The sequence below is a fragment of the Carassius gibelio genome, chromosome B9 (genome assembly GCF_023724105.1).
Source record: "Carassius gibelio isolate Cgi1373 ecotype wild population from Czech Republic chromosome B9, carGib1.2-hapl.c, whole genome shotgun sequence".
Lineage (NCBI taxonomy): Eukaryota > Metazoa > Chordata > Actinopteri > Cypriniformes > Cyprinidae > Carassius > Carassius gibelio.
The window spans coordinates 21,683,532-21,704,254 of NC_068404.1; the positions used below are offsets into that span (position 1 = coordinate 21,683,532).

At 36.7% G+C, this 20,723-nt stretch overlaps 1 protein-coding gene and 1 long non-coding RNA gene across 3 annotated transcripts in view; both read left to right on the top strand.

Moving 5' to 3' along the window:
• Positions 1-20,723, top strand: part of LOC127965051 (protein disulfide-isomerase A5) — a 59,534-nt gene that overhangs the window by 24,688 nt on the left and 14,123 nt on the right. The window contains exons 7-13 of the mRNA XM_052565594.1: positions 986-1,046; positions 1,827-1,894; positions 3,931-4,022; positions 8,311-8,382; positions 10,397-10,533; positions 18,324-18,394; positions 20,306-20,469. Coding sequence (XP_052421554.1) covers positions 986-1,046; positions 1,827-1,894; positions 3,931-4,022; positions 8,311-8,382; positions 10,397-10,533; positions 18,324-18,394; positions 20,306-20,469 — 665 coding nt within the window. The remainder of the gene's footprint in view (positions 1-985; positions 1,047-1,826; positions 1,895-3,930; positions 4,023-8,310; positions 8,383-10,396; positions 10,534-18,323; positions 18,395-20,305; positions 20,470-20,723) is intronic.
• On the top strand, positions 11,005-16,190 carry LOC127965052 (uncharacterized). Of its 2 annotated transcripts, XR_008155242.1 has the most exons (4): positions 11,005-11,272; positions 11,582-11,619; positions 13,242-13,363; positions 15,945-16,190. It is a non-coding gene; the product is annotated as an uncharacterized LOC127965052 (long non-coding RNA). The 2 variants fall into 2 exon arrangements; XR_008155241.1 differs by having other exon boundaries at positions 11,005-11,619.

Sequence of the window (20,723 nt, forward strand, 5' to 3'; positions counted from 1 at the left end):
ATCACTTGTTTAAAATAACTTTTTCATGGCATCTTTATCACAGTAGTGATAAACAGATTTATTTATTTTTAAGTCACACTATGAATGGCTGCACATTCAGTGTTAATTAAATACTTGACATACTTGTGACCGTGAAAGTGAAATCAATTGTGTACTTTAAAATAGATTGAATTATTATTGCCTCATTGTTCGTTTATATACAAATAGTCATACTAAAGCCTAGTGTTCACTTAGGTATGTTTGTGTTACTGAAAAAAAAACTCAGTTGTCAAAATAATCAGTAGATTCATTGACTACCAAAATAATTAGTTATAGCCCTAGATTAGTTAAAATATTGCTAAATATAACTGCATTGTTTTTACTTTTTTATTAAAAACTTCTTAAAAATAGGATTCAAATATTGTCACGTTCTAGTGAACCAAGTATCTGTATTTTGTCTCATCTCATGAGCTAAGTGTTTTGTCACACCCCTAGTGTCCATAAGCGATGATATAGCTCATAATTTTCCTAGTGTATGATACAGCTTTCATTCAGCAGGGCAGTCATATATTCATGAAAAAGAAAAATAAGTTTGAATAAAGAAAGCAATAGCTTTGCCATAGTATCCTTTCAAATGTTAAAGTTGTAACAGTCATTGAATGCTTTACATGTGCTCCTCCTCCCTGCCACCGGAAAAAAAAGTTCAGGCTCAGGATTTTTTTTTTCTTTTTGCTTTAACCCGTTTTAATAATGAAGGCTATAAAACATCTTTGAAGAGCTCATTCATTTCTAACATTTATTTTTGTTTCTGCGGATTATAGAGTTGATTACTGTAGCACTGTGTTGGTTTATGTTGAAGTATTGAAGCAATATATCATGTTAGTGAAAGTTGCCAGGAAACCTCTGCCCTTGTTTGTTGGTTTTATTGAGATCACCTAAAATTCTTCTAAAGTTTATAGCCAGCCCGAGTGTTTGACAAACTCAATTTATGCTGTTTGGTTTGCAGGACTTCCGTAAGCTGCTGAAAAGAGAGGAGCGGCCCATCCTCATGATGTTTTACGCCCCATGTGAGTCACCTCTGTCTGTAATCATCCACTACTAGACACTTCATATGATGCAAACTGTGTGCAATCATGCAAGAAGTGCCATGTTCAAGCAAAACAAACCCTGTGAAGTTTGATTGTGTTTGTCTGAATCAATGTAGGTTGTGAATGCAGTCGAGATGTCATTAAGATGTCCAGCATTTGTCAGTGTGACATAAACAAGAGTTTAACTTCCAAAGACTTTTCTCATTGATCTTAATTCCTCGTATAGTGCTCAGAGGAACCCAAAAGCTCATTACCGAAATGCTAAGTCTTGAAGATAAGGAGCCAGCCAAAATTATATTTAGATTGACAAATGTAGAGAACTTTTGGGCAGTATCAACTCTTTCATTTATTTCTTGCCAAGACTCCAGACATTAAGTTATCATAACTTTGGTGTATTTACTATATGAACATGCTATCATAATAGTAATATTGATTAATATTGTGCAGCCTTTCATTAAAAAAAAAAAAAAAAAAAACAGGGCGCGATCATATTTATTATTGTTAAAAAAAATAGCATGTGAAATCTAGTTATTTCAATGGGAATGAGTGCGATCTTGAAGGACGAAAGATTCTCACACACAGATTTTGCAAAGCTCCACTTTGGTCACTTGGTTTCACCACATTTGCCTACAGAAAGCTGCTTGGTTTCGAAAGTGACATCTGTGAGAGCTATGATTCATTAATGCTACATTTGTGGCAGTAGGCTCTGGATGTTTTTCAGTAATGTATCTTACACTGTAACATCTCTTCTACATGTAGGGTGTGGTGTATGTAAAAGGATGCAGCCAATTTTCCAGCAAGCAGCCACTGAGACAAAAGGGAAATATGTAAGTGCACTACTAGCATTTCAGAATCACGGCCTATTGATTCCTCTGTTTCTTTTTTTCCCCTGCTAAACTGTATCTCAATATATTTTTGATTAATTTGTTGAATTACCTAACAGGTTGGATGTTTTTGTGAAACCATTGATGTCCCTTTTTGACAGAACGTTTAGTTCCCCCTAATTACAGGAAGAAGCAATTTTGCTTAAAAGCCCTTCTGCTGATTTCATAGTTTAGTTATAGCATATACTTCCTGCTGTTGAAGTCTATGGTGAAGTATGGATTATATGCCAGCTCAGCTCAATATCTCTATGTGCGCTGCTGGGAGAACCACAGTAAACCTCAACACACATATTTCTCTCTTTTTTTTTTTTTTTTTTTTTTACATCTTTCCCTCGGTCTCTCATCTTAGAATGTTGACAGAAGCACAAACATGGATGGCTTGAACTTTCATTCAAACTAAAATGGTCCAAATCGGAATTGAACATTTTTTTTAAGAAGACCCCGCTGTAAATGTCAAAGCAGGAGTGTTTTCTACATGGAAGCTTGTGTAAGTCAACAGAACATTGCTTAGTATTGTGCAGCTAAAACCATGGAAAAGTTATTTTGTTCCTTTTATCTACTATTAAACTCAAAAAAGTATTGCATAAACAAAAAAACACTATTTTAAAAAATATTTAACAATACATTTCAATTTGATTACTTAGTGTTAGAATCATAAACTATCAATGAACAATGTTTTTACAGTATTTATTAATCTAGTTTAATGTTAGTTTATACATGCACTACTTTTTGGGGTTGGAAAGTTTTTTTCTCCCCTATGATTTAGAAAAATCTGATAAAGGCTACATTTATATGATAACAAATATATTCAAATTGTGAAAATTTACGATATTCTTAAAATCATTTTTTGTTTTTATATACATTTCCAATTTTAATTTTTACTTGTGATCAGAAATTCAAATTCAGCATTCATTACTTCAGTCTTGTCACATGATCCTTCAGAAATCATTTGAATATGTTGATTTGGTGATTAAGAAATATTTCTTATTGTTGTGATAGCTTGATAATTTTTAAGGAATTTTTAACAGGTTTTAGATGAATAGAAGTTTGAAAAGAAAAAAAGATCTTGATCAGTTTAATTGCTAAATAAAACATCTATCTAATCCCAGAATTGTGAACAGTAGTGTACACTAATACATTTTTACCATTTCAACGTGTACGTACTATAATTATAGTATTTTAAACAAACATTTATTTAAACAAACATCAGTAAACTACAGTTAATGATTGAACCTTACTATAAAGTATTTATTATAATTATTGTTCTTTTCATATGGATATTTAAGCAGTATTTGTTCTCTAACTCCAGACTGATGAGTGAGCACTGGTAAATAAGCTGCTTGTTTTAAGATTTGCATAACCAAAGGGTAACTTTGCTGCCTCCTGTGTTTCTGAGTTTCCACGTACGTGTGGTGAGAAGCTGATAGCACTGCAGGAACATTGATGGATTTGAGTAGTAATCGCTGGTCAGCAGAGTTTGTCTGAATATTCTTCATTGGCCTGACGGATGCGTACGGGCCACCGGAGACGTTTCGTGACTTACTCTAGGATAATATATATTTATTTTAGAATAGATCATCAAGCATAGACTGTCATAACGGTGCAGTTTGTTTGAATTAACGGCACAAGCTGTATTTTTTCAACCTAGCAATGTGACGCGCTATAAAAATGGATGAAGTTCACTCAGGTTTTGATGTGTCCAAACACAAAGTAAACCGAGGCTGTAGTCACTAAAAGTAGATTTCCTCCAAAACCAAACTGAGTTGAAATTGTTTTCGGGGGGCGATTAGCATGTCAGGTCAAACCCTGCAATGTCATGAGAGAGATGGATATTTACTGTGGGCCACTTCACTGCATGCCATCTGTATCGAGAAGCTTTCTGTTTACTCTCTGATGTGGCCATTCATCTTAATTTTCCTGTATTTGAGGTGTTAGACAGGGATTATTTGTGTCAAGCCTAATTCATTGCTTTTGTGTAGGTGTTGGCAGGGATGAACGTGCACCCGGCTGAGTTTGACGGGCTAAAACAGGAGTTTAGCGTCAAGGGCTACCCAACCTTCTGCTACTTTGAGTAAGTTTGTCTTGATTCTTGACTTGAATGCACAAACAAAGCCACCTTTTGAAGATCCGAATGAAAGGGACTAAATTGCTATTGAATTGCAATTGAATTTGATTGATATTAAAGCCCTTTTGATGTTACAGTGTATATCTATACCAGTGTTGCCAAGTAAATTATTTTATGACACAAAATAGGACCCTTAACCCCTGGGGATCCAAGATGTAGGATGTGAACATACAATAAAACAAAAAAAAAACATGCACAAATAAAACCTAATTAAACCCTGCCGCTCGTGATGATACATTGATGTGTAAAGCCACAAAATGATAGGTCAGCGCAAGAAACTGAACAGTATTTATATTGTTTTTTGTTTTGTTTTTTACCTCTGAACTATAATGCCTGAACTGTGAACTGTACTGCACGTCCTCAACACAGCCTGTGCGTGAAGCTTCTTCTTGCTTGCTTTAAGGCAGATCACAGACTTATACAGTATTGTTCAAAATAATAGCAGTACAATGTGACTAACCAGAATAATCAAGGTTTTTCGTATATTTTTTTATTGCTACGTGGCAAACAAGTTACCAGTAGGTTCAGTAGATTCTCAGAAAACAAATGAGACCCAGCATTCATGATATGCACGCTCTTAAGGCTGTGAAATTGGGCAATTCGTTGAATTAGTTGAAAGGGGTGTGTTCAAAAAAATAGCAGTGTGGCATTCAATCACTGAGGTCATCAATTTTGTGAAGAAACAGGTGTGAATCAGGTGGCCCCTATTTAAGGATGAAGCCAACACTTGTTGAACATGCATTTGAAAGCTGAGGAAAATGGGTCGTTCAAGACATTGTTCAGAAGAACAGCGTACTTTGATTAAAAAGTTGATTAGAGAGGGGAAAACCTATAAAGAGGTGCAAAAAATGATAGGCTGTTCAGCTAAAATGATCTCCAATGCCTTAAAATGTAGAGCAAAACCAGAGAGACGTGGAAGAAAACGGAAGACAACCATCAAAATGGATAGAAGAATAACCTGAATGGCAAAGGCTCAGCCAATGATCACCTCCAGGATGATCAAAGACAGTCTGGAGTTACCTGTAAGTACTGTGACAGTTAGAAGACGTCTGTGTGAAGCTAATCTATTTTCAAGAATCCCCCGCAAAGTCCCTCTGTTAAAAAAAAGGCATGTGCAGAAGAGGTTACAATTTGCCAAAGAACACATCAACTGGCCTAAAGAGAAATGGAGGAACATTTTGTGGACTGATGAGAGTAAAATTGTTCTTTTTGGGTCCAAGGGCCACAGGCAGTTTGTGAGACGACCCCCAAACTCTGAATTCAAGCCACAGTACACAGTGAAGACAGTGGAGCATGGAGGTGCAAGCATCATGATATGGGCATGTTTCTCCTACTATGGTGTTGGGCCTATTTATCGCATACCAGAGATCATGGATCAGTTTGCATATGTTAAAATACTTGAAGAGGTCATGTTGCCCTATGCTGAAGAGGACATGCCCTTGAAATGGTTGTTTCAACAAGACAATGACCCAAAACACACTAGTAAACGTGCAAAGTCTTGGTTCCAAACCAACAAAATTAATGTTATGGAGTGGCCAGCCCAATCTCCAGACCTTAATCCAATTGAGAACTTGTGGGGTGATATCAAAAATGCTGTTTCTGAAGCAAAACCAAGAAATGTGAATGAATTGTGGAATGTTGTTAAAGAATCATGGAGTGGAATAACAGCTGAGAGGTGCCACAAGTTGGTTGACTCCATGCCACACAGATGTCAAGCAGTTTTAAAAAACTGTGGTCATACAACTAAATATTAGTTTAGTGATTCACAGGATTGCTAAATCCCAGAAAAAAAAATGTTTGTACAAAATAGTTTTGAGTTTGTACAGTCAAAGGTAGACACTGCTATTTTTTTGAACACACCCCTTTCAACTAATTGCCCAATTGCACAGCCTTAAGAGCGTGCATATCATGAATGCTGGGTCTCATTTGTTTTCTGAGAATCTACTGAACCTACTGGTAACTTGTTTGCCACGTAGCAATAAAAAATATACTAAAAACCTTGATTATTCTGGTTAGTCACATTGTACTGCTATTATTTTGAACAATACTGTAAGTGCATTACCACAAACCTATCACTAAAATGGAATATTGACACTCTTTCTACTGTCTCATTTGGGAGTGTCAACACTCCATTTGAGCCGCAGGGTTTAATTTGGTTTTTTTTTTTTTTTTTTTACTTTATTGTATGTTTTAGCCGTGATTCCCATCCACTTGCATTATAAGACTGACAGACTGCAACGGTTTGAGTTAAATATCTCCATTTGTGTTCTACTGAAGAGACAAAGTCACCTACATCTTGGATGCCCTGGGGATAAGCAGATAAACATCAAAATTTCATTTTTGGGTGAACTATCCCTTTAATGTAACTTAATTGTAGAAAACTAGATCACCAAATAAAAACAAGGCATTGCAATATTAACTTAAGATTATGTCGCCAGCAAAATCGTTGTATTTTGTAAGTACTGGATATTTACTTTTTTCTTAAGCAAGTTCTGTTTTATTGTAACACTAGTGTAACAACTAGAGTTGTAAATTCATTTATTTGAAGAAAACTAGGAAAGAAGGATCAGAATGGTACATCTTCTACAGTCCAATTAAGGACTGAAGACTTTTTGGAGATGTCCATGCTTTTTCTAGAAGCATTCATCAGTCTTTTATTTTCTCTTGAAAGCCCAAATACATGAAATGTCAGCATAAGAAAATGCTCCTTAGTGAACACTAGTTGTATGGAGTGTTACATTTAAATGTATAACATCAGGGGATTTCACGTACTTAATATATTACTGACAACGGTACTGTTAAATATTGGATAAAGAATAATAATGAAAGTCCAAAGATACTATTTAAAGACTTTTGTTATTAAGTTATTATGTTAATGAAAGATTTAAATATTTGAATTCTAGTAAATATGTGTTGAAATAATAGTTTGAACTTTGAGCACGAAATGTTCTTGACCACTGCGCAATTTAGCATTGCAGGCAGATAATTGATTTGCTTTATTTGAAAAAGTACTTGTTTCTTCCACAAAATAATCTTTGCATATTAAAAGGGTTCAAATGAATTTATTTCTGAGACAGTTTTGGGGCAGCTTTTTATATGTAGCATACTAGAACTAATAGCACCAGCAAAAAGGCATGATTTATGATCTTAAATGAATCAGAGAATTTTAATGTGTATTCTCTGCATGGTGCAATTTGTCCAGAGCATTTTCCCTGTATATATAGACTTGTGGCAACAGCTGTGTGCATTTAGCTTCTGTTTAGTGCTCCTTCGTTTCACAGCTGTTTTAATTACTAAAAGGTTAATTAAACACGGCCCTCCGCCCAAGGCCAGATCTTTACACGACTGCCCCACACCTCCGCACCTCAGCACTGCTCTTTTGAATCAAAGAATATTTCACTAATGCACTATTTGTCTTCCGATCAAAGTGAGTGTAATTCTTTAGATACAATTCAAATAGAAAATCATTTAATTTCATTGTATTGCATTGCAAACAGATCTACATTAAAGCTTGAGGTCCAATGCACGAAGCCTTCTTACGCATGCTGCTGTGTGTTCAAAAGCATTTCTGTATACATTCGTGATCTCGTCTGCTTGTGGTTGTATGGATTAGTAAGGGCACAAAGGCTGCTAGCTGAAGTCTTTGATTATGCTAAGAGCCCTGGGCCAAATGGCTTAATTAGCTTTGAGTCAAACGCTCATTTAAAATGTTTATCTTGGACAGCAAGAAGCGAGCAGCAGTCTTAGTTGCCTTGGATCTTTGTTGTGTGGGTACAAATATCTGAAGCTGTCTAGTGCAATTTATGTTGACAATATAAGCACTAATATATATTGACTTCAACCGTTTAGGATGTCCTTTCTGAAAGAAGGCAAGATTTGAAGTATGTTTTTTTGTAAAAATCAATACTAATAGCTTTAAACAAACCTCCTGTTTCTGTTTTACAAACTTTTGGCCATGTTTTTGTACGGAGAGTAGAGAGAGGACAGGAAATAATGGGATCGTGATAGGAACGCGGGCCAGAATCGATCCAACATCTATTGCACTGTGGCGAAAGCACGTGTAGGAATCACTAAGCCATGGCTCCAACCTATTTTACAAAAAAAAAGTTCTCTCTCTAAAATTGTCCATCTCATATTGGTGAAAATGTTTGTTTGTTTATGATTAAATGATTTGTGTTGCTTTGGATTTTATCAGCCAGCTTATGATTAATCATTTTGTTCTTTCTACAAAAAGGAAGGGGAAATTCTTGCATCACTATGAGAATTATGGAGCCACCTCTAAAGACATCGCTGATTGGTTGAAAAAGTGAGTAAACTTTGTTTAAACTCTTGACATACAAACATCTCTTTATTCATTCTTACGCCCTTTACTATTTTAAAAGCAAATAAAGAATCGCTGTGTTTGTAAGAGGTGTGACATCTTGGACTTCTGCCCGCGGTCTCCAACATTACCCAGGGAGTGTTTTACAGGAACTGTGGTGTAAAAGATATTATGCCGACTGTAAAACACTGGATGTAAACACTCCTCTGTGCCTCCTAACAGAGATGTGATGAGGCTTTAAAACCTCTGCAGTGTCTTAACCAACTATCAAAGTGACAAAGTGAACAAAATGTATTACAGTCTTCACTAGAGCTGTGCATGCAATGCAACATGTAATTTATGGAGTGCATGACTCTTCCAGTCATACAGTGGCACAATATTTTACCTAGCAACATTAAGAGAAAAACATTCAGTGACATTGCTGATGCAGTGAAACCAGACTAGATGAACTAGACCAGATTAACATGCGCTGTGTCCTGAGCAGTGTTTGTAGTGTTAAGTTATGCGCTTTGGCATGACACATTAGTAGTTTTTGAGTAGTATGAGGAACTTTTTTTTGTATTGGCATAAAGTCTGGTCCACTTATTCTGGTCAATAACTTCCCACTTAGACTGGAAGAGACTGTTTGATCAATATGTCACAAGACCAGCCACAGTAACAGCTTGGTTTGTACTTTCATGTTGTTTAAGGGCAGGTAAATCCGAGTTTGAAATGAAACCACTGTTAAAAATTATTTGTATTGCGAACAACATAAAAGTAGAAAGCAAGGAGAAAAAATAGAATAAGTAGAAATATATATATATATATATATATATATATATATATATATATATATATATATATATATATATATATATATATATATATATATATATATATATATATATATATATATATATATATATATATCAGACACCAGTTTCATGTAACTCATTGTCAAATTTGATGGCATGATGCCAATCTGGATCTGAGTCTATTTCTGCAACTCTTTGGCATATAAACACTCTATGTGTGTCATTATCATTTCCTGGCAGCGCCACCTATTGGTCAAATGAGATAAGCAGTTAATGCAAATTACAAGTGATTGGATTTTTGGATTTTAACCATTTCGCTTAAAATCATCAAAAATTGTCTTTAACAACTAATTCTTTCAACTTTTATTTAGCAATGATAATTCTCCTTAATTGCTGCTTGTGCAGTTTAATTTGAATAATATTTCACAATATTACTGCTTTTTACTAGTTTCTACTACAGTAGTTTCTTTCAGTCTTTACTACTGTTTTAGGATGACAAATAAAATGAAAAAAGTCATCCATGGCTCCTAAAAGTTTCTAACCAGTTAGTTTGGAAATGGTTATTTAATCAGCTCGCACCATTTTTGTATAAGACAGTCAAAGGAGGAACTGTGGGTGGTCCATAGTTTGTGAGACAGAAAATTATTATTGTGATTTCATAAACTATATAACAGCTGGAGCTGATTGAACAGTACAAGTGTATGTTAAGAGACTTAAAACTGTGACCTCCTGCTCTAAAAGCACTTGCAGATGTATCTCTGGCTTGTCTTGTAGAATTAATTATGAATGAAGATAGTGAGAGTTTACCCACTGAATGCTTGTGTTTGCCAGTGTTTATCCCTGGCAAAGTTGCCTCTGGCTAGTCTTTGTTCAGCTCATGCACTTCTAGGAGACAAGCTCTTGGCTCTATCCACTCTACGAAGGAATCATCTGGGCCATTACATGGGCACTGGGCCTGTGAGGAGACAGATGTGAATTGCGAGCTCAGACTAGCTCTCTTTAGTCATGTGGGTGTGACCGTTCCTCACCAGATGTAGAGCTGAAATGAGTTATGAGATGTAAATTGGCAGTGTCCAACTTGGAGTTTAGGTGTCTCACATTAGTCATCTGGAGGGTTTTGAGTCATGAAGTTCAGGCCTTTGAAACAACAAAAACCTTTTGATCAATGGAAATGTTTTTAACTACTGGTTTAATATGTTGCACAGCCCCCAGCCGCCACAGCCTAAAACTCCAGAGGTGCCCTGGTCTGAGTCCGGCTCGGCGGTCTTTCATCTGACCGATGAGTCTTTTGACACATTCCTGGAGGAGCATCCTTCAGCCCTGGTCATGTTCTACGCTCCCTGTGAGTATCAACAACACTGCTCTTGCAGGACTTAGGGTTTCAATGGCTTTAAAATGTTACCCTCATGTCGTTCCAAATCCATATGGCTTTTATTTATTCTGTGGGATGCAAAAAGATTTTGTCCATACAATTAAAGTCAATGACATCCACTGTAGATTTGGACTCCATTGACTTTCTATATATGGACAAAAACTGTTGAAACTTTGTTACCTTCTACCTTTTGAGTTCCACAGAAGAGAGAAAGTTCTGAATAAATGCTGACATAATTTTCATTTAAGGGTGACCTTGAATTGTTAGAATTATGTTCCAGTTGTAAAAAACAATACATTACGATTATGTTTTGGACATGTTATTATGATAACAATTATTATGTTTTCACATGTCTTAAGGCAGAACTGGTTGTATTTTTTGAAGTACATTGGAGTATATTAAAGTACCATGGTACTGTATACATAAATGTACATTTATGTACACTGTAAAATTTTTCCAGGATTTCACAAGATATAACTGTAATATTTCACAGTTAATTACATTATTACCACTTCACAGGCTTTAACTGTGATAATTCACAATATAATACCGTATTTAGACTTTTACTGTGAAAATAATGCAGGCGCGGGGCTTTTACAAGAAACTACTGTGAATGCCGTCTTTTTTGAGTGGCAACTGCGGCAGCGTCATCAGAGCGTCATCAGAGCTCTCTGATCTACGTGGTCTCATTCGGTGGATTCAGACAGCGGTAAGTGTTTAAATGTCAAACTTTATCAATTTGATGTTTTTTATATGATAGTGCATGTAATTTAAAAGTATGAACCAAATTAGCGTTAGTTGTAGGTTCTGTTGTCATGTTTTTGTAACTTAGCTGGAGCAGACTCGCATCGACGTTTAAGCGCGCAAATTTGAATGAAAAGACGTTGGTTGTAGTGTTAATTATACCGTATTAAGTTAACTGTGAGATGTCTGATTAGATACACCGTCGAACATTTAACTTTAGCTTTACTTAAAGCTTATCTTAGTTACTCTAACAGCGTTCTCTCTTTTACCACAGCATTTTCTACATTGACCGACGATAAATAAAGTTATAAGGTAAGATGTGGCCTTAATGTGGGTATTATGACAGTTATTATCAACTAGATAAATTATGGTGTTTGTGGATTTGGGCAAAGGTGGATTAAATTCATCTCAAATTAGTAACTTTATAATTTTCTTCCCTGCTGTGTGTGTGAAACGGAGCAACCGTTGTCGTTCTCGTCAACAGAAAAATGAATGGGGGGCTTCATCCAGCTGAGTTCACGCAGCATTTTCAACCGCCATTTTTATTCGGATAATTTTCAAAATATTACTGTTATTGTGTCATGAAATGTAGTTTTAAAAGTATTTCAGGCGAGAATGTAGTTGTTTTAAACTCAAATATGCGGTTTATTTATAATGACAGCGTCTATTTAAAATGTGTTTCGCCGATCTCGGAGATGAGCTCCATGCGATCAGCGGGAGCTCCGTCATCATGTATCCGCCGAGAGTAGCCTTACCTCGGCTAGATCTTCTGACATTTGCCGCTGGCTCTGATGTGTCTTTAGTGGTTCAAGATAAAATATAATTCGTTTGGGGTAAAATGAAACGTTTCTTATCTTTGGCCTATATTCAATTTATCTATTAATATGTTTTATATATATATATAGGTCATTTTTATTCCTGTCTCTATAGAAATATGAACATTTTTCATATAGCTCCGGTTGACTGCTCACTGACAACATCTGTCGTTCCTCCTTGTTGAATGAGTGGAGAAGGGTATTCCTGCACAACCGGAGGCTGCAGGAACATACTGTTGAGTTCAAAATTTTCAACTCGGGCGCCAGACGCGAATTCGCGTCAAACGCTAAATGCACAAAAAGCACCATTCGCGCTTAACGCGCGTTTCGCGCAAAGCGCTCTATTCGCGCGTCAATTCGCGTCTTCCGCGCCGCGCTTAACGCCCCATTCGCGCCGCGAGACCTCCAGACGCGCGTAAACGCGCCTTTGCATTGACTTAACATTGAAATCATTCGCGCCAGACACTCTATTCGCGTTTGGTGTGAACACAGCATTATACGCAGCTAAAACGCTGGTGTGGACGGAGATATTCGTTTTAATTCTCCGTTTCTAAACGAAAACGCAGTAGTGTGGACGGGGCCTTAATTTGTGTGTCTGTGCTGGAGACCAGACCAGATTAGACCAGAGACAAAGCTTAAAAAAGTCAGAAACAACTAGAAAACTGGGTGCTTTATTGTGAAAAAGATATAAGAAATGAAATGTTTATCACATCATCTGTGAACGGGTAATAATTCTAGGAGGAAGAGTACAAGTAGAAACAGCCATAGGGAGATGGACAGGCAACAGGCTCTTACTCCATCCTCTGCAAACGGAACATGTAAATTATGTAAATTGTTGTGTGCCAATGCTTTGCCTAGGTAAATCACACACCTCTACTTTGGTGAAGGTCTATTCTTGACTGTGTTTGTGATGGAAATGTTTTTCAGTTCAGTTCCATGCATTTTTTTTTCTGAATTGCAGTACTTACACCTGAATTACACATTTGTTTAAACTGAGCTAACTTTAATTTGACTCTGTACTGCAAAAGCAGTGACCCACTGAAGGTGGTGACTGGGAACTGACACCTTTTTCATCACACGAATTAAACTAACAGGTTTCTTCTGTCTTTTTGTTTGTAGGTGCTTCTTGGGCATCAACCCAGAGCGAGGCACAAAATCTAAGAGGCAGAGAGGTCACATGAACCAGCAAGTCTGCACTCTTATCAGGAAGCTCATTGACTTCGAATGGATGTCAATCTAATGTAAGCTGTGTTCCAATTTAAGAACGGACTAATGAAACACAGTATCTGTGTTAAAGGAACATGCTGACTTTTTGTGACAAGTCTATACATACCCTTCTCATCTCCGTGCTTGCCGTAAGTCTGTCTGAGGCACCCACCGCTAGCCTAGCTTAGCACAAAGACTGGAGGTAAACAGCTCCAGCTAGCATACTGCTCCCAATAAGTGACAAAATAACGCCAACATTTTCCTATTTACATGTTGTGATTTGTATAGTCACAGTGACTCTAACCATCTTCTAACCGTATACATACTGGGAACTATATTCTCAGAAGGCGAAGCACTGCTACTTGGGGAGTGATTTTCTCACAGCACCTGAGAAGCCCTGTGGTGAGGAGCAGAGAGTTTGCTCAGAATTGGAGTAAATCACTCCAAAGAAGTAGCAGTGCTTCGCCTTCTGAGAATATAGTTCCCAGTATGTATACAGTTAGAAGATGGTTGTGTCTCATATGACCTTGTTATTTGTACACACTGTGACTATACAAATCACAACATGTAAATAGGAAAATGTTGGCGTTATTTTGTCACTTATTGAGAGCAGTATGCTAGCTGGAGCTGTTTACCTCCAGTCTTTGTGCTAAGCTAGGCTAGCGGTGGGTGCGTCAAACAGAGGCACTCAAGGAGATGAGAAGGGTATGTATGGACTTATCTAACTCTGGGGGATACGGTGAATAAGCTAAAGTCCCAAAAAGTCGGCGTGTTCCTTTAAGCTAGATGTAGTTATGCAGTAAGAAGTTTACTGAAGCTATTAAAGGGTTAGTTCACCCAAAATTGAAAAATCTGTCATTAATTACATCCCCTCAACGATGTTCCAAACACAAGAATTTTGTTCTACACAAATTAAGAAAATTTTAAGCAATATGAGAGCTTTCTGATCCCACCTATAGACTACTATGTTATAACCATTTTCAAGTCCGAGAAAGGTAGTAAAACCATCGTTAAAATAGTCCATGTGACTACAGTGGTTCAACCTCAATGTTATGATGCGACGAGAATACTTTTTGTGCCCAATGCAATCACATGCATGATCGAGAACACATCACGTGAACAGCATCGGATACTGGCACAGAAAGGAAAAATGTTGAATAAAGTCGGTATTCTATTTTGTTTTGTTTTGTTTCTGCGCAGTAAAAGTATTCTCGTCGCTTCATAACATTAAGGTTTAACCACTGTATACATATGGACTATTTTAACAATCTTTCCGGGCCTTGAAAGTAAAATAATTGCTGTCCATGGAGGATACAGAAAGCTCTCGGATTTCTTAAAATATCTTAATTTGTGTTCCAAAGATTTTTGGGGTGAACTATCCCTTTAATGTGTTCTATAGTGTCTCCTGATTCAATGTAGAGTTTAGACAGACTGCAAAATAAATGTGTAAAATTAATTGTTTTTACGTTTATTTGATTTTAACATGCCTTGACGTCTAAAAAACGTCAAATTTACAGTACTTTACAATAGTTTTAAGTGTAAATTTACATTACTTGCTACTGTGTTGAATTACTATGCAATTTAGCATGCAATTTTTGCTTAAAGGGTTAGTTCACCCAAAAATGAAAAAATTCTGTCAGTAATTACTCACCCTCATGTTGTTCCAACCCCGTAAGACCTTCTCTCATCTTCGGAACACAAATTAAAATATTTTTGATTAAATCTGAGAGCTGTCTCACTCCTCCATCGGCTTCTAAGGGTTTGAAACTTGCTGGCCCAGAAAATGTATTAAAAACATCATTAATATAGTCCAAGTGACTACAGTGGCTCAATCTTACGTTTACCAAGCAACGAGAATACTTTTTGTGCGCAAAACCCCCCCAAAAATAATGACTTTATTCCACTATTCATTTCCTTCTCTCTGGGCCTCGGGTGAATTCATGTAGTAAAACAGCGTAGCGCTTCTGTGTTATACGTCACATGCATCACACACATGACCAGCGTCGGCCAATAGTGAGCCTACGTGTGACGTATAACACAGAAGCGCTACGCTGTTTTACTACATGAAAAAACTCAAGGCCCACAGAGAAGGAAATGAATTGTGGAATAAAGTTTTTTTTTTTTTTTTTTTTTTACGCACAAAGTATTCTCGTCGCTTTATAAACTTAAGATTGAGCTACTGGAGTCACTTGGACTATATTAAAGATGTCTTTAATACATTTTTCTGGGCCAGCAAGTTTCAAACCCTTAGAAGCCGATGGAGGAGTGATCCAGCTCTCAGATTTCATCAAAAATATCTTAATTTGTGCTCTGTAATTACTGACAGAATTTTCATTTTTGGGTGAACTAACCTTTTAACCTCAATCATGTTACTTTCAGTCCTGTTACTCACGTGAAAAATAATAGGACTGGGTAAAAGTAACAGGAGTGATTAGAGTCCTGGTTTGTTGATTTAATATTAATTGAGAGTACTATTCACATTTTTTTTAATAGTTGAAATTACTTAAATTGTAGACATTTTAGGATTAGTGTTACAATGCGAGCACCATACTTACAGGGAGTCAGTCCACCACAGAGTAACTTAAACTTTTTGTCTTTCTTATCTTTTGTATATAGTGGATAGAACCCACACTATGCAGGTGCCAGCTGCGAGGGAAGGAGCGAGATACCTGCGACCCTCTCTATTCCCACCTTTTTGTCTTTTCTTACATCTCTCTCCCTCACTCTCTCTTCTCTGTCTCCTTCTTTCTCTTTTGACACACATTCCTGTTACCCAGTGTCAATCCCTGTTGCCCAGTGTTTTATTCATGTAATTAAATTGTATTTTACTTCTAAAAAATAAAAGTTATGTCACTGTTTTTATCAGTTTTGTTTGGTCCATCATTTATGCTAAATCACAGTAATAGATAGACATTCACAGTTATGTACAGTAATTCTACAGCTGCTTATTGCTAAATTACAGTAATAGATAGACTAATTTCACAGTTAAATACATTAATTCTACATCTGCTTGCTGCTAAATTACAATAATAGACACTAATTTCACAGTTAAATACATGAATTCTACAGCTGCTTACTGTTAAATTACAGTAATACATAGACACCAACTGTAATTTCACAGTTAAATACATTAATTCTACAGCAGCTTACCGCTAAATCACAGTAATGCGATGTCAGAATTACTGTGAAGTCACAGTATACAGCTGTCATTTCACAATAATTTACTGTAAAAATGTTACAGTAACTTACTGTGAAAGTCATGCAATTATTAACCTGCAATTTATTGTAAATTTACAGTCAAATAATTAACAGTGTACAGTATACCATGGTCCTCAATGATCCATACAGCCTACTGTCAAATATGCATACACTGTTCAAAGGTTTATACATGGGACTCACAATTAACTTTTTTTTTTTTTGATGTCTAATTTGAACCACTGTAGAAGTCAGAGAGAGACAAAAAAAATGATGTTTTTGTCTACCAATTTTATTCTCAAATGTTTCTTCCTTGACACCGATTTGCTGATATGAGTAGGATGGTAGTATGTCAGTTTCTTGGGAGGTTGCTTTCTTAGTGATTGAAGGAAGATGGCTCTCAGCTTTCATTCATTTTTGAACAAACACCTCTGATAGAACATATTCATTTCCTGTATGGCACAGGGTATATCCTACCAAGCCACCATTGAGCATTTGTGCAGATACTCTCTCTCCACATAAAAACACTGTCAAGCTACCGGATGACTTGTTTACATTCTCTTCAACAAGGTCAAATGCAATATCCTTGTTTACACACAAACATCGCTTCACATGCACTCAACTATCAAAATTCCAATGACAACATTGGCTAGGCCTCTCAATGCACACATTTGAGTTTGTCAAAAACATAAATGATGCTTTACCTGCATCAGATTAACTAGACAAAATGCATGCTGATGCTCGGCCCCCTCTCAGTGTGCAATTTCATGTGACCTGATTTTGAGTCACCCTTAATAATAATAATAATAAACTCTTCTACACAGTTTTTAGCAAAAATGCAAACCATGTATGAATCAGTGACGTGATTTGTTCATATTCCCATAGTGTAAATAAATGCATATTAAATCCAGGCTTGACTAAGTGAGTTCTGGCTTATGATTACTGGAAAGGCTTTTATGATTATGTAACAGGTGGGGAATTGGAAAGGGATCTCTTTAGTGGAAGTATAATTTCTTTCCAGATGAGTGCTGTATGTGATTATGATTGACATGTTTTAGTCTTTTATGGATATCGAGTGGTTGTTTTTGTGCTATGTCAATCATGCATGACAAAAAACCTTAAACCGGCCTGAAAGAGAAGTCGTGGCCTAGTGGTTAGAGAGTTTGACTCCTTACCCTAGGGTTGTGGGTTCGAATCTCGGGCCGGCAATACCACAACTTAGGTGCCCTTGAGCAAGGCATCGAACCCCCAACTGCTCCCCGGGCGCCGCAGCATAAATGGCTGCCCACTGTTCCGTGTGTGTGTGTGTGTGTGTGTGTGTGTGTGTGTGTGTGTTTACTGCTGTGTGTGTGCACTTTGGATAGGTTAAATGCAGAGCACGAATTCTGAGTATGGGTCACCATACTTGGCTGAATGTCACGTCACTTACTCATAAATGGTTTACTGTTATATGCTGTTTTGGCTAGTTTGTTGACCTCTCAACCTGGTCAAGTTAGTGTTTAGCAGTTCAGCTACCCAAAACCTCTCCAGCCATTAAACATTTTAAAATGTTCAGCAGCCATTATGGTTATTATTATTAAGATATCACACTTATTCTCATAATTAAGTAGTTATATTATCAAATCTGATGATTGTGAGCTGATCAGATGTCATTATCATCTTAAGTGCACATCAACTTCAAAACACTACTGTAAACATTTTTGTAAAAACATTTTCACACAATTTTTTTTCCACTTTTTTTCAGGTTTATTATGTTAAAATGAACCATATTCTAATTTTCTTCATTGTGACGGTTTTTAGGGTGTGGCCACTGTAAGAAAATGAAGCCGGACTATGATGAAGCTGCTGAGATCCTCAATAAAGAGCCAGATGTGAGTTCCTTGATTTGAATTCTCTCACACATAGGGAATGGATAATGCTCATATATTCGCTTGTCATAAGATTCAAACAGACTTTGCAAAAGACAACATGGAGGCAACAGAACTCCTGTGTACTTAATGAAATGGTTCTAGGTGTGTAATTGTCGCTTTGAGGCATTTCTCGTAAAAAAGTGTGTCCAATTGACTTGATTAAAATAAGCCCACTGTAATTTTCCATCATCCTAGACAATTTGAAAACACCCGGCGGCAAATCCCAAAAATGTTTTACTCTTTCAACCTTCGATTCAACATTTCAATACTTGCATGACTTGCATGGTAATAACATGAGACGTATACAGTTCACGAACATCTCTGGCCATGATGTGTGTGTGGTGTGTTTCTCATTTTCCGGGTGTGTCCGCAGTACTGGCTCCCTTCTCTAGTCCATAGTTGCAGGCCAACTGCAGTCACCAGAGCCTTATAGTTGGAGTATTTATCTAATTTTCCTTTTCCTCTGTGCCTTCCCTCTAGCCTTCAGCTTGTAGCTACTCGGAGTGATGCTCTTCCCAGAGTTCAATAATGACATGTTATGCATTATCTAATGCATGCTCTAGTCCTCACATCTTCTCCCCCGAGAGAGCTGAAGTCATTTATTTTTCTCATTCCTCGCGCTTACAGCCCTTACACACCGAGTACACGTGTCAAGATTTTTTTTTTTAAAGCATTTTCAATTTGCATCTTGCTGAGACTTTGAAAAAGGGATGTTTAATGTGAATATAAGAATGTAAGATGTTACAAATATGACATTTTGTAAGTGGATGGTGGAGAAATTCAAGCGGCCATGCTTCTCTCTCAAGTGTGTTGTTGAAAAGCATTACCGTTACTTTAATGAGATGTGTTTGTGTATTTGCTGTCAAGTAGTTTGGTTTGCATACACTTCTAATTGGCTCACAGCTCCGATAGCTGTCCATAGATTATTTGGCCCTTGCAGGGTTGGCGCCTGAACTCGAACACAAATCCTTTGTTTGTGATAATGACCAAGACTCTCATCATAAATATAAAGTATCCCACTGACAGATGTGTGCAAATAGAGGGAGTTAATTGAGTTTAAGCTGAGGAAACATTCATAATGACAGTCTATTTTGCAGCTTTATAATGGTGGAAACAAAGCTGTGGCAAATTGTGCTGTCATTTCATCAAAAAAGCTTGCTTGTTGTCTCTAGAACTTCAACAACAAATTGATAGCATTTAAACCGGGATGTCATAACTCTGTCTAAATAATAAGCCTTTGTGTAAATACAATTTTCTGCAGTTTGTTTGGTTGACACTCAAAGTGTTTGTTTCTTTGCAAGTGCTAGTTGTATCTCATTCGACAATAAAGATATATTTCTCAAACAATCTAAATGCCCTGGATGCACAATGCTTAATGTTTTTTTTTTTTTTTTCACATTAATTAACCGGTTAACTTTAACATTCCTAATTTAAACCAGTTAAAGAGATTTACATACTCTGTCTTTATTCAAAGAAAGTCTATGGTTTGAACATGAATTTAAGGTAACTGATTCCTGTATCTCCTTTCCTGAGCTTCAGAAATCATTGAATAAATATTCATCTCATCTACTGCACCTTCAGGAGGTCCCTTCAACCACAGAACACGATCAATATTAAAATGGCAACTCAAATTGCCTCATGATTTTAATTAAGTTGTGAATAGACATTTGAAACCTAATGAGTTCCATAATTGCTGGAAAGTTTTTAGTGAGTGATTTGGGTTCAAAATGAGCGTCTCTGATCAGCTCGGCTAACAATGTTCAACATTTAGGATCTGTTTGCCCATTCTAGGTGAATCTGACCCATCACATAACACACAGTATGGTGTGTTTTTTAAGCTGAAAGTATCTTTGTATGTTCGTATTGTTTCAGAGCCCAGGTGTGTTGGCAGCAGTGGATGCCACCATTCACAAGTCCATAGGAGAGCGCTTCAAAATCTCAGGCTTCCCAACAGTGAAGTACTTTGAAAAGGGGGAGGAGAAGTTTACACTTCCTCATCTACGGAGCAAAGACAAGATCATCGAGTGGCTGCAGAAGTGAGTTGAACTGCTGTTCAGTGATTTGCTGACCATCAGCATGGGAAATTAAATTATATCTATGTTAATTCAGTAAGTTGTTGCAACAAGATATTCTGTTATTAGTAGTTTCTATTTTTAAATTTTTATGTTTTTAGTATTATATTATTATTCAGTCCCTCCAGAAAAACGTGATTATGCGATCGCAAAATATCGCTAGCATGATTTCATAATCCCTGTATTTTCGTTGCAAAAAACGTACATATATATTAGCA